The sequence below is a fragment of the Pan paniscus genome, chromosome 5 (genome assembly GCF_029289425.2).
Source record: "Pan paniscus chromosome 5, NHGRI_mPanPan1-v2.0_pri, whole genome shotgun sequence".
NCBI lineage: Eukaryota > Metazoa > Chordata > Mammalia > Primates > Hominidae > Pan > Pan paniscus.
This window is the reverse complement of record NC_073254.2, coordinates 171,967,501-171,995,415: the sequence shown is the minus strand read 5'-3', so window position 1 is coordinate 171,995,415 and position 27,915 is coordinate 171,967,501. Positions and strand designations below refer to the sequence as shown.

General features: G+C 38.7%; 1 protein-coding gene across 3 annotated transcripts in view; it reads right to left on the bottom strand.

Moving 5' to 3' along the window:
• ESR1 (estrogen receptor 1) overlaps positions 1–27,915 on the bottom strand; it is a 416,254-nt gene that overhangs the window by 134,893 nt on the left and 253,446 nt on the right. For all 3 annotated transcript variants that reach the window (XM_063605040.1, XM_063605039.1, XM_063605041.1), the window contains one exon: positions 25,719–26,054. In XM_063605040.1, the coding sequence (XP_063461110.1) occupies positions 25,719–26,054 (336 nt within the window). The remainder of the gene's footprint in view (positions 1–25,718; positions 26,055–27,915) is intronic.

Below are 27,915 nucleotides of genomic sequence, written 5' to 3'. Positions count from 1 at the left end.
CTACTACTGTATATCACTGGCCTTCCTTAACCTTATTTACTGAATGCCGAGCACTGTGCTAAGCCAGTACAAGATCAGGGAATCAAACGTGGATTCCACCTTGGAAAAGGGTCAGCTGTCATCATCATCAGAGCCATGGTAAGGGCCTTTCCGGGGGCAGAGGGAAGAAATAACGGGAAGGTGAAGCGTCTAGAAGGCAGAAGCCCAGCAAAGAGTCTTGTACAAGAATCAAGAACAGCTGGGAATGAACAGCGGCAATATCACTAGAAAGGAGGGGACACATAGGGAGGCAATGAATAAGTTCATTTAAAATAAAAAAAAAATTTGTTGTGTTTTAAAAGGAAAGCAAAGTGGAGAGAGAAACACACCACTAACAACAACAACAACAACAAAAGCATAGAATAGGATTAGGAGATTTGCCTGAGACAATGAGTATAGTTTAATTTCATCAAGCTCCAGTGTCCTGAAATGAAAAAACGTCTAAGGTGTTTATGCTCACAATGGAAACAGGCTAAGCAAGGCAGCCGAAGCTGCCCGCACTGCTGTCTGCTACAAGAAGACAGGTAAGTGGGAGGGAAAAGCGCTTCCTGCTGACTCCACATTCTATTCCTACTGTTGCCAAGGTTGCCTCCTGTTCAGATCCCACCACAGCCACAGCACTGCAAATGGAGAAGTTATGTCACCACCTGCCACTGACCCACTGTCTACTGGAATAATTAAAGGATGGGAGACATGGGAAAATGCCTTTGCATGTGCGCACACACACACGTTCCCTCAAAAGGGCACTTGCTTGCTCTACATCTCAATGGCTCATTTAGAAAAATGGAATATAGAACTCCATTTTGGTCTGCTACTTCCTTCTACATGAAAATAAAGGCCAATTTTTGATTACAGGTTTATAGAAGTTTGACTCTGGACCCAAACTCTAATGATGGTATAATAATCAAGTTCATAAATCTACATAAATATAAAATCTTTTAAAAAAATAAACCAATGGTAGGAAACAGATGGGATGGATTGGCACAGAATTTAGAGTAGACGGAACAACAACCCAACACATCAGAGGTAACCAGGGTCTCCCTGGAAGCCAGAAGTTCACCAATGCAAAGCACCCAGGAGCAACTGTGAAGAGAGTTTATTAATGCACTGCATTCAGAACAGCGTAGAGAACTGTGTCCTTCCCTACTGCCCAATACTCCTGCCCTCCACTCAAAACTGAAGCTCTGCTTGCTAAAAATGTGGGTGATCTGAGTGAGGAAGTTTCCTGCTGTGGGTTTTGAGGCCAGAGAGAGCTTAAGAACCTCCAGATCTTTACCACAGATGGAAAGAGGGATACAAATAAATCAAGATGGCAGCTCTGACCAGGACCTGGCACAGAGGAAGTCTTCTCCATTGACATGGTTCCAGTCCATGGCCCAAGTTGCTCCCACCAGCCTGAAGGTGTGCCTGCGAGAGGAAATGCTCCATCCACTGACCTGGAACCAGATCAGCTTGCCCAGTGTAGGGAGAGGCATGGCAGGGAAACTTTTTCACATAACTATAGTGGAGTCACCTTGACTCCCATTTGCAAATATGAACCCTACAAATAGACCACCATGGACCACTGGAAAATCAAGAGAAAGAAAGAGAGGACACAAGAGAACAAACATGATTAATATGTCATAAAAAATAAAATAGAAATCATTCTGGATATTAGCCATTTGTCAGATGGATAGATTGCAAAAATTTTCTCCCATTCTGTAGGTTGCCTGTTCACCCTGATGATAGTTTCTTTTGCTGTGCAAAAGCTCTTTAGTTTAATTAGATCCCATTTGTCAATTTTGACTTTTGTTGCCATTGCTTTTTGGTGTTTTAGTCATGAAGTATTTGCCCATGCCTATGTCCTGAATTGTACTGCCTAGGTTTTCTTCTAGGGTTTTTATGGTTTTAGGTCTTACATTTAAGTCTTTAATCCATCTTGAGTTAATTTTTGTATAAGGTGTAAGGAAGGGGTCCAGTTTCAGTTTTCTGCGTATGGCTAGTCAGTTTTCCCAACACCATTTATTAAATAGGGAATCCTTTCCCCATTTCTTGTTTTTGTCAGGTTTGTCAAAGATCAGATGGTTGTAGATGTGTGGTGTTATTTCTGAGGCCTCTGTTCTGTTCCATCAGTCTATGTATCTGTTTTTGGTACTTAAACAAATTTACAAGAAAAAAAAACAACCCCATCAAAAAGTGGGCGAAGGATATGAACAGACACTTCTCAAAAGAAGACATTTGTGAGGCCAACAAACATATGAAAAAAAGCTGATCATCCCTGATCATTAGAGAAATGCAAATCAAAACCAGAATGACATACCATCTTATGCCAGTTAGAATGGCAATCATTAAAAAGTCAGGAAATAACAGATGCTGGAGAGGATGTGGAGAAATAGGAGTGCCTTTACACTGTTGGTGGGAGTGTAAATTAGTCAACCATTGTGGAAGACAGCATGGTGATTCTTCAAGGATCTAGAACCAGAAATACCATTTGACCCAGCAATCCCATTACTGGGTATATACCCAAAGGATTATAAATCATTCTACTATAAAGACACATGAACACTTATGTTTACTGTGGCACTATTCACAATAGCAAAGACTTGGAACCAACCCGAATGCCCATCAATGACAGACTGGATAAAGAAAATGTGGCACATATACACAATGGAATACTATGCAGCTATAAAAAAGGATGAGCTCATGTCCTTTGCGGGGACATGGATGAAGTTGGAAACCATCATTCTCAGCAAACTAACTCAGGAAGAGAAAACCAAACACCACATGTTCTCACTCATAAGTGGGAGTTGAATAATGAGAACACATGGACACAGGGAGGGAAACATCACACACTGGGACCTGTCAAGGGGTGAGGGGCTAGGCAAGGGATAGCATTTAGGAGAAATACCTAATGTAAATGATGGGTTGGTGGGTGCAGCAAACCACCATGGCATGTATATACCTATGTAACAAACCTGCATGTTCTGCACATGTATCCCAGAACTTACAGTATAATTAAAAAAAAAAAGAGAGATCATTCTGGCAGTAGAGTAGTTTTAAAATGTTCTTTTCCATCCTGAGAGATTGCAACAGCTTATTGCATCCATAAAACAGGAGAAAACTGCAATGAAAAAGGAGAATGGTGGGATCAGATTCTTTCCCCTTCATAGCCTTTATTTTCCATCCCACTCTAAATAAGGGAATGCAAAGCAGGATTGTCAATAGAGGTTTGAGCAATGATCACGTGAAATAGGGATTTGCTTGTCTCACTACAGTGACAGCAAAAATTAAGCTGGAACTTCATTTGGAAGTGAGGGATAGAACAAAAGAAGGGTTTCTGATGGAGGCAATAACTTCTGGGCATTGAGGCTTGAGGAGGCCAGTAACAAAATGTTTGCCCATCGTGCCCTGCATTCAGAGTGTACTCCTAATCAGCTGTGGATAAGGGTGTGCTCTTTCTAAAGATTGCAGGATATAAAAAGGTTTCAGGACAAAAGTACTATTAGCAAAATAGATTCTTAGAAGTTAAAAATGTGGTTGCCAAAATTGAAAATTAAAAATGCACAGACTGAATAATAAAAAGGATATGACTGAAGATCTAGTAAGTGATGTCTTACGTGTAAGAGAATTCTAAACATGGTAGAAAAAGAAAACAAAGAGAAAAATGTAGGATAATCTGAAAGACATGATAGATAATGGGAATGCTATATCTATCAGAAAGACATTCAAGGAGAAAAGAGAGACAACAAAAGAGAAAAAGAAGCCAAAACATAACAAAAAATTTCACAGAGCCCGAATAAAATGAGACTTTAATTAAAAAGCCTATTGAAGACCTACAGGATTAAATGAAAGAAGCCCTAACACCTAGAGACATGATAGAGAAGGTTCATCATTCTGAAGATAAGTAATATTTTCCCGGAAGAAAATGCCAAGTGATATGAAAGAAATAAGAGTCAGACTGACACCAGAATTTCTCATTAGCAGCAATGGATTTTAGAATATATAGTGGGGAAGTATCTTCAAAGCCATGAGGGGGAAAGAATTTGAAAGCAGAATTTGATACTCTGTCAAACTGTTAGCAAATGTGAAAGCAAATTTTTTGGGTATAAGAGAGTTCAGACAGTACATATCGATTCTGAAAAATTACTCAAGGATATATTGCAATCAAAAGAAAAGGAATCCACGAAAGATGAGGTAAGGCACAGCAAAGGACTGCTGAGTTGGATCCAGAAGGAATGATCTGTATGCTTAGTAAATACCTCCTTGAGCGTCACTGTGTGATTACAGTAACTAATATTTACTTAATAATGTTGTGAATGCTAGTTGTATAATCAAATTTCACATAAAATATGAAACAAATTTTATAACCACAGAACAGTGGCTATTATAAACCTTATCAACCTAAAAGCAATCATTTAGCCAAAAAGGGGAGAATGGGTAGGGGAAAAGAATGGAAAAGAAGGGTAAATGTACAAATTATTTCATCTCTCATCACAAGTCACCAATAGATATGTCCAAAATTGATAAGTCAAAAATTTAGGTTTATTATAGGTATATTATATAGGTATATTATAAATATAGGTATATTATTTAACAGTGGGTGAACTGAAAAACTATAATCGAACTCATTAAGTAGGTAGAGGGTAGGAAAGTGAAAGGAAAGGTATATGTACTAAATTCCTTACTCTCAATAATTGGGAGGCAATAAAATGATCCAAACTTCAGGGATGTATTATATAAAGCTCTAAGGATAACCTTTTGGGTAATGAGATAGAGTGGATGAGAAGAGAGACTTGTACTTTTTCTATATATCCTTCCACATGAAATTTGTTTACCATTTGTACTCATTATTTATGTGATTCCAAAGCTAGACAAATATATTCAAAGAAATAAGCAAACAAGTAACTTATACACATATGTATGTAACAATAAATATGTTTAAAAACTATAGCAGATTTGAAAAATTCTTAGAGATATATATACTATGGTTTGGAAAGACAGTCACTGCATATTAACTGAAAAATAGCGAGTTTTGGATCAGATGATACATGATCCCAACTGGGTAAAAATAAATTATGTGTGTATATGTGTATGAACATGCCTAGAAAAAATCTGGAAGCAGATTCACAAAACTGTTTAACAATGTTCACCTACTAAGAAGTGGTTTTAGAGGAGTTGAACATCATAGCGTTTGCCTCTTAATACATAAACTTCTTTATCATTTTCATGTTTTTCAACAAGCCTGTATATATCACGTGATTAAGAAAATAGGGGCCGGGCGCGGTGGCTCATGCCTGTAATCCCAGCACTTTGGAAGGCTGACGCGGGTGGATCACGAGGTCAGGAGATTGAGACCATCCTGGCTAACACAGTGAAACTCCGTCTGTACTAAAAATACAAAAAAAATTAGCTGGGCATGGTGGCGGGCACCTGTAGTCCCAGCTACACGGGAGGCTGAGGTAGGAGAATGGCGTGAACCCAGGAGGCAGAGCTTGCAGTGAGCGGAGATCGCACCACTGCACTCCAACCTGGGCGACAGAGTGAGACTCCATCTCAAAAAAAAAAAAAAAGAAAGAAAATAGGGAAATGAAATTGTCTTTGTTTGCTGATGACATCATCATATATACAGAAAACACCAAAACTTTTATCAAAAAACTGTTAAAAACTGATAAACAAATGCAGTAAAGTTGAAGCATACAAAATAAACATGCAAAAATCAGTAGCTCTTCTATATAATAATAAAGAATTATCCAAAAAGGAAATTAAGAAAACAATTCCATTTACAATAGCAACAACAGCAAAATACTTGGGGTAAATTCAACCAAGGAGGTGAAACACCTGAATACTAAAAACTACATAACACAGATAAAAGAAACAGAAGAAAACACAAATAAATGAAAAAAGTATACCTCTTCATGGAGTGGAAAAATTATTATTGTTAAAAAAATCTATGCTATCCAAAGTGATCTGCAGATTCAATGCACTTCCTATCAAATTTCCAATGCCATTTTTCACACAAATAGAAAAAATAATCTTTAAATCTGTATGGAACCACAAAAGACCCCAATTAACCAAAACAATCTTGAGCAAAAAGAACAAAGCTAGAGGCATCAAACTCTCTGATTTCAAGATATATTATAAAGCTATTGTAATCAAAGCAGTGTGATACTGGCATAAAAACAGACACATGAATTAATGGAACAGATTAGAAGGCCAGAAATAAACCCGCACAAGTAAGATCAACTTATTTACAACAAAAGTGCCAAGAATACACAATAGGGAAAGGACAGCCTCTTTAATAAATGGTGTTGGGAAAACTAGATATCCACATATAAAAAAATGGAAGTGACACTTATGCCCTATTAAAAATCCATTCAAAATGGATTAAAATTTAAAGAAAAGCACTGAAACTATATAAATACCAGAAGAAAACACAGGAGAAATGCTCCTTGACATTGGTCTGGGCAATGAGTTCTTTGGATACAACCTTGAATGCACAGGCAACAGAAGCAAAATTAGTTTGATAGCATGAAACTAAAAAGCTTTCTGCACAGCAAAGTAAACAATTGACAAAGTGAAAAGATAACCCACAGAGTGGGGGAAAATATTTGCAAACCATAAATCTAATAAGGGGTTAATATTCAAAATACATAAGGAATTCAAACAATTCAAAAGGAAGAAAACAAATAAGCTAATCAAAAATGGCCAAAGGACACGAATATCTGGAGTTTCATTTTCTTGAGAAAGATAATCTAAGGAGTTTCACACTTTGGAATAGCAACTGTGGTGAGGGTGGGTGAAGTCCCAGGACTGAAAACAAGCAGCTACTAAGTCTGCATTCTGAATGCTGGGATCACTCTTACCCACATTTTTACTTTCATGAAACAGACAACCAGGCTTTTACCCCCTGGAAAGACATTGAAAAATTATAGATCTGGAGAAATTAATCCATTCCAGAGAAAACATTGCACGGAAGCTCATTAATCCAAACATTCTGCTCAAGGAACACACAGGGCTCCAATTAACATTTTTAGTTCGTTATGGTTAAAAAATGAATGGATGGTCAAATATTTATGACAAGCCTCCAAAATCAAGAGCAAGAGCAAAGGAAGGGAGGGAGGGGGGAAGGAAGGCATGAATGGAGGAAGTCTACAGAGAAGAGATAATTTGGGGACCAGAAAAAGTGTTTTTAAAAAAACCTATAATGAATATCCTCAGAGAAATAAAAGGACACTGTAACAGCGAACTCAAATCTATGCAAAACTATATGTTTATATTATTCATTTTATATATATTTATAAGAAACATTTAGAGGACAAAGAATATCTCTTGGAATTTAAAAACAGGACAGGCACAATTTTAAAAAATTCATTAGAACAATTGGAAGACAAAGTTGAAGAAATCTTAAAAAATAGTCCTGCCTACCCTTACCCCATAAAAGAAAACCAACTTGAAAGGGTCCATTAAGTGTGTGCCCAGCACAATGAATGAAAAAGAGCAAGCACATGATTATGCAATTTCAGAACACCAGAGATCAAAGAGCCACAAGGCTTGGGTGAGATAGGGGGCTGTGGTAAGAAGCCACATACTTTTGTTTTGTTTGTTTGGTTGGTTTGGTTTGGTTTTTCCCTTGGTTGTGGTTGTGGTTTGTAAGGGAAAGAAAACTCTATCGCTATTTAGTTTGTTGCTGGATTGCTGCAGTAAAAGATCCCATTTGAAAAGGAATGACATCAACCAGGGGCCCAACACTACATCCGGGATATGTGTAGATGTCTGAGGTCAACACCCAAACAGGCAAGTGGGGGATGGCAGAGTGGAAAACCCATTTCAGGGTGCTCCCGTGGTCCTCTCAGGGAACAGGGGGCAGAACTAGGATGGCTTAGCTAACCCACTTGGGTTTTAAGAAACCATAAAAATTATTCCATCTGAGCCTCCTAAAGGGCCTCAGGATAAGAATAAAGAGAAAGCAGGTCTCTGGCAGGACTCCAAACACACCTAGGTGCATGTTTCAATACATCCATGCAGAACCCAATCTCAGAGACTCCCTTGAAGCAGCAGAATGCCTAGAAGATGCCAGAAGCTCTTGATCCTAATTATAAGAGACAAGCAGCAAGCTATTGGATCCTACTCCCTTTTCGCTGTCCCCTAGCCACTCAACATCCACTCCCTCCTCACCTCCGTTGTTTTCCACAGTCATTCATCAGCATCACTGCCTCACACACAGTTTCCACTTCCTGGTCCCTTTCTTGACTCATCATACTCATTTTCCAGAACTGCTGCCCTGTCAGATTCAACTCTCTGCCAGCCGCCCATGCTGACAATCCGACTGAAGAAGAGCCCACAACTACACCTCACAACCCAACACCGGGTGGGCTTGTAACGCAGCTCAGCAGCCATGCTATTTACTTTCCTTCCCCATTCCATTTACTTTCCCTCTCTCCTAAAAGACTGTGGCACAACTACTCTTGCCACTTCGACCTCTCACACTGTCTGCCCCATGTTCACTCTCAGCTGATGAACTTGCTCCCAATTCCCTGAAGAACTGAAGCTGTCGAAAGAGAACATCCACAGAACTACATGTGCCCAAAGCAGCCCACTCTACCTTCCTGCCTGTCCTCCTCTGTGAGGACACTCCCTCCTCCAGTGCACAGGGTTCCACCTTCCTATCTATGTGATGGCATCCCAGTAGCCATTCCCCATCTCCCTCCTTTGAAAGAGCTGCTTATACTTGCTGCTTCTAATCCCTTCCCTCCCATTTTTTCATGAACTCATTCCAAGTATATCTCCACCCCCTCCCTCTATCACGGCTGCTCTTGACAAGATGGAAAATTATCAGTTCTCACCCTACTTGACCCAATAGCAGCATTTGATACAGCTGATCAGTTTTTCATCTTATACCATCTTCATTTGTCTTTCACGATGCCACAGTGAGATGGACTCCATTTCAATCTCCTTTGCGGGTTCCCTCTCTTCTTTCTGACTGTCCCAAGGCTCAATCTTTGGTCTCCTTCCCTCTCCTTTTTACACTCACTACTTTGCTAATCTCATTCATCATCTCTATGCTGAGGACCCATAACATCATATCAAGTCCAGGCTCTCTCCTAAACTCCAGATTTCTCCACTCAGATGGTCTAAAAACATCTCAAATTCAACATAGCCAACACTGAACTGATTTCCTCATCAAAAACTTGTTCCACCTGTAGACTTCCCCATATCAGTTGTTGACTCAACTTTATCATTGTTCAGGACAAAATAATCATCCATAACTGAATTCTTTCTCTCACATACTACGCCCGGCCCATCGGGAAAATCCTGTCAGCTCTACCTCAAGATATATTTGAAATGTGGTCACTCCTCACCATGTCTCCATTACCACCCTTGTCAGAGCCACCATCGGTCCTCATTTATCACCTAGATTGCTAGAGCCTGTCCTAGCTGCTCTCCCTGCCTCAATCTTTGGCCCCCTTTGGATGTCTTCTCAACCCAGCAGACAAAGAGAACACTTGTGACAAGTCAGATCATGCTCTCAAAGTCCTGTAACGAGTCCTCATTTCCTTCAGAATAAAAGCCAAAATCTTAGTTGCCACAGGACCTTACTTTCCTGATCACATTTTCTCCCACTCCTGCCTCACTCTGCTCTAGTCACATTGGTCTTCTTCCTGTTTCTAGAATATTCCAGAACTGCTCTTGCTGTCAGGACTCTGCACTTGGTGGGCCATTTGCCTGGAATGCTGTTCCCTCCACATGGCTAACTTTCTCACCTCCTCCTTCAGGTGTTGCCCAAAGGATCTCTCAATGAGGCTTACTCTAACTTGACCCTCACCCTGCCCTGGCACTGCTGTCTCCAGCTCTTGTTTTCTTTTGTCCACGGTTCCTGTCAACTTTCAAAAATAGATAATTAAGTTGTCCACCATGTTTGCTTTCTTTCTGTCTCCCCCACTAGAATGTTAAGCACCGGGGAGGCAGGGCTTGGTGTATCCCAAAAACCCAGAACACTGCTGGGCTCATAGCATGTCCAGTGAAAAGTGCCGAATGAACAAAGCAATCAATGAACCTGGAGCTGCCATTTCCAACCAGACTATGGGCACATTAAGGCAGTTTTTCTCTAAGCTTTTTTAAGTGTGGAGATTCCATTTGATCCATAAAATCTGAAGACCTACCCCTAACACCAGTATGTGTCAGGAACTGTTCTAGGAACAAAATGGATTAAAATTTCTGCCCTCATAGAACTTACATTCTATTGGCTCCATGGATTTATAAACACTTGAACACATAGTACATACATGTGTAAAACATATTATTTAATGTTTGGTGATCATATAGAGTAGCGAACATCTTACTTTAATGCATGTATTCTCAACAGGAGTAATTATTTTCTCTGACAGGACAAATTTTAGTTCTGGAGGTCAAGAAATCTTAAATATTACAGTGGCTTGTAGTCTTCCAAAGCTCAACCAACTTCAGTTTATTTTTGCTCTCACCAAATGCAATTTGATACAATTTTTCTAATTAAAAAAAAAAAGAATTGAGACACCACAATAATGTGTCAGGCTTCCTGGGTGCATAGATCTCAGATTCACCACCCATGCTCCAGATAGACCCCCAGCTTGGCTGTGGAACCTCTAAGGTTGCAGGACTACAACCTCCTCAAAAGCTGGTGGAGGTAGGAGCCTCCCACTGCACAGTGTTGGCATGGGGACTCTTCAGTGACATATAGGAATACAAAGATTGAGAAAAAGATGAGACTGGGGGCAAGGGAGAGACAAGGAAAAAGGCTGTGTTTATCCTAAGAAACTTTTTTTAAAAGGAAAAAATAAAAGCTCATGAGAAAATAAGCATTTGACGTTGTTCATGGATAGAAAAAGATGTGTGCCGCACCAGTGATTCCTAACAATTAAGAACTTATGCTGTCACAAATGACTAAGTGATCTTTCACTAAGGTTGATTAATGACATAATTCAAACAAAGATGGAAGAGACAACCCAACCTCTACACCTGAGAAGGCAAGGGTTGAATAGGGGGCATTTCCTGCTAAATACTTAGTCTTGAGATGGCCAGTTCACACATCAGGGAGTGTTTACACTTGCACACTTAGGTGGAGAGTTCTGGAGCTCGTCAGAGATGCCCATCCTGGCTTCCCAAACCCTTCATCCCACTCTGTTCTCCTTGTTGATGGCAGCACCCTCTGCAGATGCATAGAACTCCTCTCTGTAAACACACACACACACACATACACGGAAACTTTTTCTCTTCCAATGGAAGCGGTAGAACTCCACTTCAAACTTATCATCTTTGAATCCCAAAGAGGGGCAAAAGAGAAGTGATGCAAAAACTTCAGGTCATCAAAGCTGTTGGCTCGCAACCAGCACTGAGGCTGGGTTCTGAGGTACAGGGGAGCGATGCTTTCTGAAAACAACTATTCAATGTCTGTTCACCACTTGTACTCAAAACCACGTTGTTCTCTCACGTACAGATAATTTCCCTTCAATATAAGAACTATTCTTAGAGGTAAATGAGTGTGTGTATTTTGATCTATAACATACATTTTTAGAAACATGTACACAGTACAATCTCATGTGCACAGAATCTCAACAGTCAAATCGTTTGAATGACCAGAATTTTTCACAAAGCCACAAGATAACAATGAACATTCATGATGACCAACTGCCACATCCTGGAATACTTTCTGAATTACATGATGAAGCAGCATTGTGCAATGGCCTTGTGGGCACACAGGAACCACACTGCCCAGAGCTCCGCCACTCCTTAGTCAAGCTACTTATCATCTCGATGCCTCTGTTTCTTTATCTGTAAAATGTCCACAAAAATAGTCCCTAACTCATAGGGATGTTGTGAAGATAATAAACACTCAATAAATGGTAGAGATTTTTTTTCCCCAAAAGAGCCTTAGTGTGAATTTATTATTATTGTGTTCTAATTCCTTTTCAAAGTTATAATCTATCTATGGTATAAGTTGACACTCACCACGTCAGAATATTCATTACAAGATATCTAATTCTAAAATTGTGAAGTTTATTATTGTAGCATGGACTGCTATTTGCCCACCAAATATCCATTCAACTCTTTTTATTAAAAGAACTCATTTATTCCAGGTACAATTGCACAGCTTAAAGACTGTATTTTCAGCATTCCTTTCAGACAGATGTATCTGAAGTTCTGACCAGTAGATATAACAGGAAGCACAGAGTGTGATGGCTGAAGCTCCAGTAGCCCCATTAGGCCAGGAGTCGACCTTGAGAATGTAAGCCTGTCCCAGGATAAGGGAATCGAAGGTCAGATGAGCTTGGGTCCCTTTGACTGTGGAGTTGCCATACCACTGGTAAAATAAGTCTGGACTAATTTTATGTGAGAGAAAAAAATAAACTTTGTCTTGGTTGTGCCAAGGCTTTATCTTGGGGTTTTCTGTAATATGTGGTTGATTCAAATCCTAAAACAGTCACATTTGAAATAGGATTTATTCTACAATAGATTCTATTTCTTACCTCTGTATTCTTGTACCTAATTCATTTAAGTATTTGCATGTATAACTACTTTAAGCTTGTAGGATAGCTTAAAGCACTTAAATGTAGCCCCAAATCACTAGTTAATATTAACTCCGAAAACTGGCAGGGGTCAATACCTAGAATTTTTTTTTCTTAACTGTAACAACATGTAAAAACAAAACAAAACAATCAAATTTTAATTGTTTTTGGTTAGTGGTAATAAGATTGTTTGAAGAGAAAGGCATGAAAGCATGGAGGCAGATCACAAAATACAAGTGAAAAGAAATACACAAGCTGAATGTTTAAAATGCTTTTTAGAAACTGGTTTCTATCCTAGTTTTGCAAAATTCCAGGTTCTCTCATGATTTTTTTGTATAGTTATGTAATAGTCTTAAAAAATTAGGCTCAAATTAATTATATCCAAATCCTCGAAATCACCAACAATGATAATAGCGAATATTTTTGAACACTTACTAGGGGACTGGGTCGCCCAATGGCAAAAGTTGTGTCCTTCAACGGCTGTAATATACAGACATGTGGGCCGCACGTGGTGGTTCACGCCTGTAATCCCAGCACTTTGGGAGGCCGAGGTGGGCGGATCACGAGGTCAGGAGATCGAGACCATCCTGGCTAACACAGTGAAAGCCCGTCTCTACTAAAAAATACAAAAAATTAGCCGGGCGTGGTGGTGGGCACCTGTAGTCCCAGCTACTCGGGAGGCTGAGGCAGAAGAATGGCATGAACCCAGGAGGCGGAGGTTACAGTGAGCCGAGATCGTGCCACTGCACTCCAGCCTGGGCAACAGAGTGAGACTCCATCTCAAAAAAAAAAAATTATATATATATATATTATATATATTATATATATATATATAATATATATATATGTATACAGACATGTATTTGTCACATGGAAGAGAGAGAAAGGAGAAGGGTTGTTTTTTTTGGAAAAGAAAGTCAAATAATGATAAAATGATACAACTCTTTAAACATGCACAATCACTTCTTTAGCCTATGCTAAGTTTCAGTAAAAGTGTCCTAGAATTCAAATTGTTTCCCTAATACTAAACTATTCTATGTTATTAACCTTTCTCTACCTCAGTGCTGTCATCCATAAGTTGGGCATACAATGGGGAAAATAAAAGCACTCAGCTGAGTTAACAGGGGTAAAATGCTTGGAACAGCACCTGGCACACAATTAGCTACTATCTGCAACAGATAAATTAGTAAACTCTGCTCCATTTCTGCTCCTTCATGTGTGAAATGGGCAGAGAGTAATAACAGTATTCATATTCCTCATGAAATAACTGGTACAGTAGAATGAAAGTTCTGTGAAGGCAGAGATCTGGTCAATTTTGTTCTCTGGTGTGTTTTCACACACAGAACTAAAAGAACTAAAAACAGAACTACCATTCAACCAAGGAATCCCACTACTGGGTATATACTCAAAGGATTATATATCGTTCTACCATAAAGACACATGAACACGTATGTTCATTACAGCACTATTCACAATAGTAAAGACATGGAATCAACCTAAATGTCCACCAATGGTAGACTGGATGAAGAAAATGTGGTACATATACACCATGGAATACACTGCAGCTATAAAAACAAAGAAAGAGATCATGTCCTTTTCAGGAACATGGATGGAATTGGAGACCATTATCCTTAGCAAACTGACACAGAAGCAGAAAACCTGATAATGCATATTCTCACTTATAAGTAGGAGCTAAATAATGAGAACACATGGACAAAAAGAGGGGAGCAACAGACACTGGGGCCTACGTGAGGGAGGGTGAGAGGAGGAGAGGTTCGGAAAAAAAAAATACTGTTGGGTACTATGCTTAGTACCTGGGTGAAAAAATAATCTGTACACCAAGCCCCGAGTCATGAGTTTACCTATATAACAAACTTGCACATATACCCCTGAACCTAAAATAAAAGTTATTTTTTTTAAATAACAGTTCCTAGCACACAGGAGTTCATCAAATAACTGTTAAATGAAATGAAACTGTTTGTACTATTATTATCAGATGCTGTCAGAGCCGCAAGTATCACCTATTTCTATTTATTTATTCCACCTTACTTCATTGGCTTATTGATTTATCTTCTTGCAATGTGTTTATATTCTTATCTAAGAATCAAATCTAAAGTTTTAGATAAGAGAAATCCCCTATGAATTTAATATCATTTTTATCCTATTTTTGCTATGAAATGTCTGTTTCTTTTTTATATATGCTACGGAAAGTATTATAACTTTTCTTTATTTTGGTAAAATGTATATAACATAAAATTTACCATTTCAACCCTTTTTATGTATGCAGTTTAATGGTAGTAAGTACATTCACATTGTTGCACAACCATCACCCTATCTAGCTCTAGAATATACCCTCTTTTAAAAAAATATTGCTTCTATGATATGTTAAGTTTAGTTTATTAAGAGTAATCAAGGCAAAGCAAATCAGAAATTACTTAACTGGGCAATAGTAACCATTTACCCATTTTGACAATCACTGTCATGCTAAAGATTCTGTCAAAGTGGTCTTGCTATTTGTTAGGCAAACAAATCTATTTAGGTAGATCTCTTTGATTTTATGAGATTGGGGCTATGTGTTTTGACATGTATATGTTAGATACTAATTGACTATTTGATTTTATTTGATTATACATTTACATACTTGTAAATCTTTTCAATTTGAAACCTCTCATAACCAGGTTCAGTGGACCCTCCCACTTCCACAGACCCAATGTAAAGGCGGCATTGGTCTGGATCACAGTTCAGAGAATTACAAGATCTACTTGGGAAGAGACAACATATTTTTCAGGTTATATCTCTGAATTGTAGACAGCAATAAAGAAAAAATAAACCTGATTGTATTCCATTGCTGCCTTATTGATGCAAAAAGAAAAACACTGACAGATAGAACTTGAATGCATGTTTTGGAAGATATTCTTCTATAGCTCAGGGCCTTGAATGAATTTTTATATTTAAACCATTCATCTACCTAGTTTTAAAATATGCATTTCAAATGCCATAAGCAAACATCTTGACCAGGTAAAAAGAATCAAATGTTATGATGTGCCATGTTATTCTATGAAGAGACACTTAACATCTCCAGAGAGGGAACTGCCCACCGTTTTATTGGGGTTTGTATTTATGAAAGTCACATAATGAACACATGTAACACTACAAAGAGAAACTTTAATTCCCCCTAAAAAAGGGCACTTCCATCATTTTATTACATTTCCCCTTCATTTAGCAATCACACTTCTGCTTTTTCCTACTATTGTGTGAGGGGCTTTGCTAGATACAGCTAAGTGATAAATCCTAGACTAAAAGGACAAGGCCACTTGTTTTTAAAACTAAATCATGGTGAATTTGTCTCAAGAATTTTAAAACAGAACTTAGATTTTAACACATCAAGCAATTTACTTACAAGGGAGAATGTTCCTAAGAGAAGTATCCATTCAAAGTTGAGCAAACTGCATGGAACAGTTTAGTAACCAAGGCAACAGAATTGAAACCCTAAGATTCCCTGGAACTAGGGGTTCCCAATCAGGAACAGTTAATTTCGTCAATGAATTAACATTCTATTTCAATGTACAGCCACGTGCTTGAGACAGGGGATTTAGTTCACGCTAGCAAGAAAAATACCTAATGGGGGTAATTAAGAAAGGGCTAGAGGCGGGGTGAAAGGAGAGAAGTAATAATTGTGCCAAAAATCAACAGTCAGTTTAGGCTGTAGTCTAAAGTAAAGACAACAAAGCAAATGTACAGGTTAGAGCTCTCTGGTTCCTGTGAAAGAAGGCAATAACATAAAAGTGGTATGAAACAAATTTCAAATATATTCAGTGAGCTTTCTCTAGAAAGTTATCGGTTACAGAGGGAGTTATATAGGAAATAGGTGAATTCTTCTCTTTTAATTCTGCTCCACTGTAAGATTCCCTCCAAGGTCCTCACTGTATTCTTTTTTTTTTTTTTAGACGGAGTCTCACTCTGTCGCCAGGCTGGAGTGCAGTGGCGCAATCTCGACTCACTGCAACCTCTGCCTCCCGGGTTCAAGCGATTCTCCCCGCTCAGCCCCCCGAGTAGCTGGGACTACAGGTACCCACCACCACACCCAGCTAATTTTTGTATTTTTAGTAGAGACAGGGTTTCACCATGTTGGCCAGGATGATCTTGATCTCTTGACCTCGTGATCCGCCCACCTCAGCCTTCCAAAGTATTGGGATTACAGGCATGAGCCACCGCACTGGCCGGTCCTCACTGTTTTCTATTGCCTCACTCACTTAGCTCTCATTAGAGGCCACACTGATTTTCTCCCCTTTTTGCAGTTCTCTGGTCTTCAACTCCTAAAGAAAATTAACCTCTTTCATCACTAAGATGTAACCTCCATTGTAAGGCAGCAAAGTTCGAACTTTGGCTTGGCTATGTTGGTACTTAGGGCACAGAGAGGTTAGCACACGATGGGTCTAAATATACCACTGTTTGGGGATAAATAGCTTCCAGGGATCTGGATGCAGAATAAGCTAAGCCAGAAAGATTCAATGCAGTCACCTCAGAAAGTCAGCCACATGCATCTTGGAGAGGCCACGTGGTTTCAGGGCCATTCTAAGAACACAGCTATACTATAGTCAGTCCAAGCAGTCATCACATTAAGGAATCTCAATTTGTGAAAACTAGTATTTCAATAAAAAAGGAGAACACTTGTTTTGTTAAAGGAGTGATAACTTCACGTGGATATTTGTCATAGGTTTTATTTAAATGAAAGCTACCCTGACTACATTAAAATATGATTTATTTAATTTAAATTTATTTTGCACATATACAACTCTTAAAGAACAAGCTCATTGCTTAAGCAAATTAAACTCAGATTGTAGAAATACTTCTCATTTGCAAAGTCTTCTGGATAAAAATAGATACCCAGCCAATAAAGACTATTCATCTTTTCATTTCAAAAAGGAAATTCAACCATAATATAAACTCATCATCCAGCAACAAATATACCATGAAGGAAACAAGAAAATAATTAAGAGTTATTATTGTGTCTTAGACCACAGTTGATTCAGTCCTGCAAGATACTCTGGACCAAGGACTAGTTTTTGTTCTGTGACAGCAAACTCAATTCGAAATTGTATTTGCTAAGCAGTTTGAAGTTTCAAAAAGGAGGTAGGAAGTCAGGTGTCTCATTAGGGGAAAAAATGGGCAGGGAATCTGAATAGAGAGAAGGGAGTTCAGGGAATAAAACAAAGGAAAAATAAAATGAAGACATTATGTGAAGGGGAGAATGGCAGGGGAAAGCGTGGGCCAAGGAGATTGTCTGACTTAAGCAGTTAATATTGGAAAGTAGAAATCAAATAGAATGGTCACCAGCCTTTTTACAAAGGTCTTTCCCAAGAATCTGTTGAAGAAAGACTCTTCCTCTCAGGTTAGGCACCCTGAGGCATAATCTGGTTCTGCATTTTAAACTTTAGGGGATACTATTATTTATCTGTTAAAACAATTACTAAGCTAGATAATAAAGTCCTAATGCCTAACTGTTAATTGAAGTGCTGTCTCTCCTAATGTTCATGTCCACCTGAACCTTTACTTGTGGTCATATTTGGAAATCAGGTCTTTGCAGATGCAATCAAGTTAAGATGAAGTCATACTCGATTAGGGTGGGACCTAAATCCAAATGATCAAAGTAGGATGTAGACCAAGCTGGTGACAGTGGAACAGGGAAGATGCATAAATTTAGAGATGGTGAAGAAGAGGACCGAATGGTACACAGTAAAGAGGAGACAGGCACACAGATGATTCCACTGTTGAATGAGGAACAAGGGTGGAGCCCCTGGCAGAAGGGAGAGGAGTAGGAGAAGCAACTGAGTTTGATGGTAAAGGGACAAAGAGGAAAACGGCTAGTTTGTTTGCAGAGGCTAAAAGTTTAACAGCTGAGGTTCTGAGTGGACTAACTTTTCAAGTTGGTTCAAAGCATCAGGAAGAGTGAAAGAATTTGGGAGGACAGATGGGAAAAGTGAGAATGGAACATCCTTCACTCTCGGGGAACAATTTTGATGTCCTGTTACAACCAAATGGCACTTCACCTGATTACCTCTTATCAGTACTGGTCTTATTTAAATGTCTCAAGTCTCATAGATTTCTATCTTTTATCTCTAAGATTAATTAAAAGTTACTAAATATGTCCAAGCAGGACACATGAATCACACTATCTATGCAGTTAATATAAATTAAGTGAAACTATAACTTTGAATAAATTTTTTAATTTTTGATTTCAGAATTGGAAAAAATAATCAAACGAGTAGGCCAATGGGTCATACCTTTCCCCCTACTTTAAAAGCTCTTAACCAGTAGTAAACTTGGAAGTCAAGTATAAAAGAAGTCTGAAAAATACTTCTGTAGGAGGCTGTTCAAATGAAACCGAAACAACTGTGGAGCCATCTGTAGGAAAACGACATTGGAGCCCCAGCTCACACAGCATACCAGGATGAATTCAAATGCATCAAAGATGCAAAAAAAGGATAAACTACTAAAGTACCAGAGGAAAACATTATTCTGAAGGGTAAAATCTTTTACAAGGTATTTATGAGGTAGATGCATGAAACTGTTAACAATTATAAATCAACTTCTGATGCGTAAACTCTTACAATTATAAATCAACTTCTAAGCCAGTTCAGTGAACTACTTGGTCAGGCAGAAGAGAAATATACAAGGGTAAATGATTAGCCAAGTCTATACTAGATGAGCCAAACCTTCCTCCTTAAATCAATAGCTCCTTATTTCTTTTGCCTCAAAAATACAATAGAAGAAAATTCTATTTTTAATACACTTTGTATTAATTTCCTAGGGCTCCCATACAAAGTATCAAAAACTAGGTGGCTTCAAAAACAACAGAAATGTATGTCTCACAGTTCTGGAGGCTAGAAGTCTGAAATCAAGGCCATACGCTCTCTGAGGGGGAGAGTCCACTCTTGCCCCTTCTAGTTTCCGATGTTGGCCAGTAAACCTTGGCATTTCTCGGCTTGCAGACCCAGCACTCCAGTCACATGACCGTTCTCTCCCTGTGTCTCTTCATATCATCTTCCTCTGTGCATGTCTGTTTCTATGTCTAAATTTCCCCTTTCATTAGAATGCCAGTCCTTATTGGATTAGGGCTTGTGCTAATGACTTCACTTGAACTTGATTACCTATATAAAGGCACTATTTCCAAAGAAGGTCAGATTCTGAGATACTGGGGGTTAGGACTTTAACATGTCTTTTTGAGGAGAGACAATTCAGCCCATAACACACTTCAATCATAATCTATCTATTACTTAAAACACACATTCTCCATGCCAAATCCCCCTGGAAGTAGCAAAGCCACAGGCCAACATTCCCCAAAGGGTGCCCTGGGGACACCACAGGTCCACCGTGTTCAACATAAACACACACTGACCCAGACTCACTGTATTAGTCTGTTTTCACACTGCTCATAAAGACACATCCCAGAGTAGGCAATTTACAAAAGAAAGAGGCTTAATGGACTTACAGTTCCATTGTGGCTGGGGAGGCCTCACAATCATGGCAGAAGGTGGAAGGCACATCTCACATGGTGGCAGACAAGAGAAGAAGAGCTTGTGCAGAAAAACTCCCCTTTTTAACACCATCAGATCTCTTGAGACTTACTCACTATCACAGGAACATGGGAAAGACCTGCTCCCATGATTCAATTACCTGCCATGGGTCTCTCCTACAACAGATGGGAATTCAAGATGAAATTTGGGTGGGGACACAGGCAAACCATATCACTCACTGACATAGAACCTGGAGGAGGGCGGGCAAAATGCCCCAGACATGTTTCTCAAATACTCTCAAGATGAGAAAAGGATTTTTAAAGGTTTAATAGCATCCAGGCCAATAAGCATCTATGAGGCTTCAAAGTTTCATGTGAAAGAAAAATCCAGTCAACAGCAGCTGCTTTCCTTGCGTTTCACCAGAGCTTCCACGGGAGCAGTAGAAAGCTGGGTGGGGTGACTTGGACATGGAACACTTGCAAAAAAGCTGCATATTGCCAGTCCAGAGGGGCTGCCATCATGCCTGCTAGGGCGATTCCAGCCCAATCCTAAGGCTTTTATTATACAGTGGGTGCAAAATCTAAATGGCAAATCTTGTCCTTAAACAGAGGCTTCTGTCTTCTCTCCAGGATGTCACCCATACGTCCATGTCATGTTATCTTTCATTACCTTGCCAAAGCATGCTGGACACCACAACAGTTTGAGAGCAGGGTTTACTGGTCCAATGACAGGTTGGGAAGCAGAGTGCTGGGAAGCCCTGCTAAGTCTCTGAAATCTACAGGAACCTCCCAGAATTGAGTGTGTTCCTTGTAGATGCTCCCAATTCCCAGATTGAGGTATTACACCTTCTCCGGGAACCCTCATCCCTACGCACTTTAAGTTTCCAATTTCATTCGCTAAGTGAAACTCACTTGCAGATAGAGTTGAAGCCTGCTAAAGTCCTCAGAGCGCCTGGCTCCATATTTCTCTAGCTGTTTCTCTGTCCCTTACAAAAGAGAGATTGGAAATGGAAATAGAGTCTCACTACGGTGGCTGTCAGGGAGATATCAGAACAGCAGGTAGATTTTGAGGAGAGGAAAAAGGAGAAATGTCACAGCCTTAGAGAGAAGTTCTAGTTTATGGGAAAATTGAGCTGTAACAGGGCTCAGAGACTTCTTAAAATTAAGACTTTCAAAAATCACCTTTCATTTGTTCATTTATTCATTTATTCAAGCACTTCCTGAGCTCAAATCTGCTCATTTTAATGATGAGGATGAGGATGAGAGGCAGAGAAGTGAATTCCTGGATTCCTGGGGAATACAGACACAGAAGAGGCCTTGAGCCCTGGAATAACTCACACAACCATGCATCCTCGAGACAACACAGAAACTTCCAAGAAATCTGAACTTGGGGCTGGTGGGAGACATGTCCAGAAAGAGGAGATTGCCTACCCCTGGGGCCAAAACTGAGCAAGGAGGCAACCTGAAGTAAATGACAGGGAGTCAGGACTGAGGAGGAAGAGGGGCCTTCTAGAGTGTTGATTAGAGGGGGACTCGGCAGGAAAGGGGAAGTAGAAGGTCGTCTAGTTTGCCACTAAAAGAATGAGGAAGTGGTTAAGGCGACATGTTTCACAGGAAGCCAAGCTGCCACTGAACTGCCCCTTTTCCTCTTTTCCTCTTCCTGGGCCAACACTCTGAGTGCACTCTCCCAGATCTGTGCCCAGCAGCAGTTCATGAGGCTGCTACACTTTTGGTTATAAGTATTTAACAGGCAATAAAAAACTCAGGGCTAGATACCTATCCAAATCTTCATAAAATATACAGAACTATAGCACAGACTTGAAGTATAAAATTGCTTTCGAGACATGTAAAATTATGGTGAATTTTGGAAAGGGCTTAACTTCCAATAAATCAAAATGACACTTTGGTGACACAATTCAAGCTTCTGGGGAAAAAAACTCAGATGTATTTCATTAACACTGAAACTAAGAATGAACCACTCAATGATGCAATTGAGTGTGATGCTGAAATCAAAAATACAACCACTCTTGCAGTCATATTTTTTCCTTTTTAACCTTCAGCTCAATGATATTACATTTATTGACTAGTTTCACCATGTGTAAAATAATAGTAAATTAAGATTTAATTATCTACTTTTAAAAAAACTGAATTTCTACCCAGGGATAAGGCTATAAAATTCCTATTAAATATAAACAAATTTCAGAGCAAACTATAAGGAGAAAAGTCTTCTCGATAGATAAATATCAAAAAGTAGATACATAGTATGTGTTATAAAAAAACATCTTTTGTCAGAGCTGGCTTCATAGGTTTTATCATTCTTGTTGCTACTGTTGTTTTTAAACTGCAAAGAGAAAAAAAAAATCATTTCTTAAGGTCATCTTTATCCAGGTCTACCAGAAGTACTTTATGGATTGGAACTTGACTCTCACACTTGTATGATGCATTTTATCCCAAAGCTCTTCACATCTTAATTCTGAGTAGAGAAACATATCAAGTCAAAAAATAAGCCCCAGGGATTAATGAAAAGGAAAATTCAACTTATAATCATCAACATTTGAAAATTCTGACAATATTCTGTTAATTAAAAGAAAGAAGAAAGAAGCACTTCTAGAGCTACTAAGCCCAAAGTATTGACTATTTTTGTTAAAAATTCATGATTCAAAATGAAGTCAATTCATAGTTTTTGTTATATTGATAGGTATTCTGAGGATTATCCAAATGTTTCATGAGGGTTTTTGTATCATATAGCTAATTCTGGGTATTTCTAGAACTGAAATTTTGCTATTCTTCTTACTAATGACGTTTACTATTTCCTTCTTTACTTATTTATTTAGAGACAGAGTCTCATTGTTGCCCAGGCCGGAGTGCAGTTGTGGGATCTCGGCTCACTGCAGTCTCTGCCTCCCAGGTTCAAGCAATTCTCCCACCTCAACATCCCAAGTACCTGGGACTATGGATGTGTGCCACCAAGCCTGGCTAATTTTTGTACTGTTTTGTAGAGACGGGGTTTTGCCATGTTGGCCAGGCTGGTCTTGAACTCCTGACCTCAGGTGATCCACCCACCTCGGCCTCCCAAAGTGCTGGGATTACAGGCATGAACCACTGTGCCCGGCCTATTTCCTCTTTTTAAAACTTACTATTATTATTGTCATTCTCAAACTATTATCTCATAAATGTTATATTGTCTATATCAGATATTCAGTGTGGGCTATGTTTTTTAAATAACAGATGGTATTTGAACATATAAAAGATATAAATCCTTTTCAAAATGTTGCTTTGTCTATTTTTCTGAAAAGCTTGACAACCATCTGTAGAGCTTTTGCAGAAGACTTTTTTCTTCCCTCACTTTTAGTCTCTTTAAAATCAATGACTATTTTTATTCTGCTTGGTCAGGCAAGTAGGCCTTTGATTTACAACAGCTGTATTCCCATGGAACACACACAAACACACATACATATAATTTCATTTTGCCTTTATAATTCTTTTTTTTAATTATCAAGTAAGAAGACATAGTTTATTGGTCTAAGGATTTTGGAATCATTCAGGTCTTTTAAACTAACATGATGAAGTTACAGAGTGGTTTTGTTACACATCTCATTGCCATAATTTTGTCTAGCTCTGGCTTTAATAATTGTATTTTAACTATTGCTAGCCTGTGTATAATATTTTCCTTTCCTTGACTTCTCCATTTTATTCCTAAATTCAGAAGATTATTGATGTGAATTCTTCAACCACTGGTAATGTATTTGAGCTTAATTCCAGTTGTTTAAAATGCTCTTCAACATTATTATAAAAATGTCATGATGGGAATCTACTGATACACATGAAAATGTCTGTACTTGAGTTCAGCAGTGCTCCAGAGCTAATATTCCCAAGATTTCATAAGGGAAAATATATGTTTACAGGAAAATAAAACTGAACAGCAACCAAGAGTTGGCTCTCAAATATATGACCATTAGTTTCTTTGCTTGTTTGTTTGTTTCTCTTTCCCTAAAATATAAGAACAAGGCAATAACAAATATAAAGAAAAAACTTACAGCCATATTACAATTAGATTCCAACAATTAACTTATAATGTATCTGCTTCATATGAAAATGCTAAAATATGTAGGTACTCAAGAAAACTTTTCATTCTGAAGATGACCAGAAATTTTTGTTTGCCAGTTGGACTGACGCTGAAAACCTACATTTGCCTATTATTCTCCATGCTTCCATGTAAACTAATAACCACTCAACCACCAAAATGGTGGTCTCTAACAAGGCTGGGTTCTGGTACTGCTGGCTCCTTATTCTACGGCCCACATGTTTATATACTGATAGATGCAAATACATGTAAGATTCTCTAAGGCCAGACATAAGTTCACTTGGCCTATAACAGAGCAGTGACCCTTGAAATGCAAGTACAAACTCCACATTTTTTTAGTTTCATATAAAACATTTCATGCTTCATAGGAAACAATTAATTTCATCTATTAAAAGAAACCAAATGAGAAAACCTCCAACTAAATCTATCACTCATTTAACCTATAAGCCCAGAAAAAAAATTTAGCATCTTCTTGCCTCGGTTCATCTACATTAGCTCCTGAACGAATACACTGGGGCAGGGAGAAAGTCATTTTCTAGTCTTGTTGCCATACAAACTTGAGTTCTTCTCCCTGAATAACAGGAGTAACAGTCCAATTTTACCAGAACACCAGTTCTGAGAGAATCAACTGAAGGAACAAGGTATCACTTCAGCCACTGTGTCTTTCTAAAAGTTTCTTTCAGGGATGATACCTTAATTTATTTTTCCATTGCCTTTCTCTTTCTCCTAAAATACTAAGCATACACCAGGTTGGATAAATAATTGGCATTCAGTAAATACACTATTATTATCTTTTTAATCCATAAAGATCTTTCTCTTTTTTTGTGTGTGGTTTATTTTTTATGACATGGTCTTGCTCTGTCACCTGGGCTGGAGTGCAGTGGCACTCCACACAAACACGGTTCACTGTAGCTTTGACCTCCTGGACTCAAGCCATCCTCTCACCTCAGCCTCCCCCATAACTGGGACCACAGGTGTGTGCCACTGCATCCAGCTAATTTTTAAAAATTTTTTGTAGAGACAGGGTTTCGCCACGTTGCCCTGGATGGCCTCAAGCTCCTGGGCTCAAGCAATCCTCCCACCTCAGCCCCAAAAAGTGCTAGGATTACAGGCACGAGCCACCACACCGAATCTTAAAAATCTTTTTAAGATAAAATTGTTTGATTAATAATTGAGATGTTTTCAACAAAGGTCATTAATATTAAAAACTTTTGTAGTTCATTTAGTGTTAAAAGTTTCTGCTACTGTGAACATATACTATTAAATAGTTTTATCATGTAGTGTCCACCCTAAATCTTTTTGGTAAATAAGATGGGTTAAAAATAAATTATGTCAATTTAAGAATTTCAGTCTTCTAGATTTTGATTTAAAAATATTATTTCCTAATCTCCAGGAAAATTACAGTGTATTGATACTGAAAATGAACACATCTCCTGTAACCTTGAAACCAATTACATAACATGTTATTGCTTCTTTTTCCCCCACTATTTCTCCCATGACATCACAACAAGTTCTTGAAAAGCTATTGACTCTTAAAAGCTGAGCTTTGCATTCTTACCTGGCACCCTCTTTGCCCAGTTGATCATGTGAACCAGCTCCCTGTCTGCCAGGTTGGTCAGTAAGCCCATCATCGAAGCCTCACTGAAGGGTCTGGTAGGATCATACTCGGAATAGAGTATGGGGGGCTCAGCATCCAACAAGGCACTGACCATCTGGTCGGCCGTCAGGGACAAGGCCGGGCTGTTCTTCTTAGAGTGTTTGATCATGAGCGGGCTTGGCCAAAGGTTGGCAGCTCTCATGTCTCCAGCAGACCCCACTTCACCCCTGCCCTCCCCATCATCTCTCTGGCGCTTGTGTTTCAACATTCTCCCTCCTCTTCGGTCTTTTCGTATCCCTGAAAACACAGGTGGAAAAAAAAATTAGTTTATTTTTTTCCCGTGTAAACTTTTATACAAAAAATTTTCAAAGCTAACCATCTTTCATTTTATTTGAAGAAATATTTTCAAGCACAGGTGAGCTGGTAAGTGTTTAACAAGTGGCTCTCCAAGAGAAGAAGAAAAAGATTTCTATTTGTAGCAGTTTTCATGGTGTAAATACTACCACCATAACATGCCAATTTTCATGGTGTAAATACCACCACCATAACAAACTTCAGGCCACTTGTCTGACATCAAATGGCTTACAAAACTCCTGAAAATTGAACAGTAGGCTTTGGTGAGCCCATACAAACTGATTCCAACACACTAGGTAGGGGTGTGTGTGTAACAGGTGTTATAAAAAGAACAGAATTCTAATTTTAGTTATTCTTAAAATATAATTTAGCATCAAAGACTACTTCTGCTAGGAATATTCTTTTAATAGTAAATTAAAAGGGCATTTTTAAAAGCCTGTAGTCCAAGTAGACTTCTTAACGGGCAAGACTAAATAAGAATGACTTGCTCATAAGGTATATTACAGCCTCTGGCCCCCTGGGGTGCTAAGTCCTTCACTGTTACTAACCTGCTCCTCATCACCCTAGGATTGCCCCAAGTCCCTCAAGTCATTTACTGGATTTTAAGCTTTTCACAAATGTATTTGTTTTTTCCTAACATAAAAGTTGTAAAATTCTAAAAAGAGTTTAATTGTTTTATTTGATAATTTCCCCCCAAAGGTGTTTTTTTGTTTTGTTTTGTTTTGTTTTTAAGATGGAGTCTCGCTGTGTCACCCAGGCTGGAGTGCAGTGGCGCGATCTCGGCTCACTGCAAGCCCCGCCTCCCAGGTTCATGCCATTCTCCTGCCTCAGCCTCCCGAGTAGCTGGGACTACAGGCCCCTGCCACCATGCCCGGCTAATTTTTTGTATTTTTAGTAGAGACGGGGTTTCGCCGTGTTAGCCAAGATGGTCTCGATCTCCTGACCTTGTGATCCGCCTGCCTCGGCCTCCCAAAGTGCTGGGATTATAGGCGTGAGCCACCGTGCCCGGCCCCCCACAAAGGTTTAGCCAGTTGTGGTTCTCACTAACTAAATAACGAAATGGGGTGAAGAGGGGTGATCCAATCTTTTTGCAGTGATTCTTTGAGGTTTGGGCTCAGCACCTTAACCTGAAAAAGGCCATACTGTACTGCTGAAATGTATTAACATCTGCAAAAAAACAACTATTTTAAAAAGACAAAAAGCTTCTATATTTTCAAAGTAGTTAATCTCTCCAATATTTATCAGACAGCATAATTCTTAGATTTATATGAAGGAAGCAATCATTTTGATAAAAAGTTAATACAACTATTTTTAATATCAAAGACATGAGAAATAAATGCTCTTTATAACATATCACTTGTTCTATTACTTTATAACAACTAGCGTGAGAATTTTGTGTTATTTTGTTTTAATTTGTCAAGGTATTTGGACAAATGTGTGACTGAAATATATATATGTTTTATATATATAATATATTAAATGACACTTCAAAAACATAGAGAAGCCATGAACTCTTCCTATTTGCTCAGTATTAAAATAAGCATTTCTCATGAAATAGTAAAAATTATAATAAAGATTATTATTATTTCTAATATGCATTCAGCACTTACTATATATTTTAAGCATTTACATACACTTTACATGGAAGCACTTTAGAACTAATTTAGTTCTCACAATAATCTTGTAAGTTTGAGAAACCGTTACTTAAAGAGATGAAGCAACTTGTACAATATCATTCTCTGTTACGTATGATTCCAGATTCTGGCTCTGAAAAAAAGTTTGCTTTTGTTTTCAGTTAAACAGA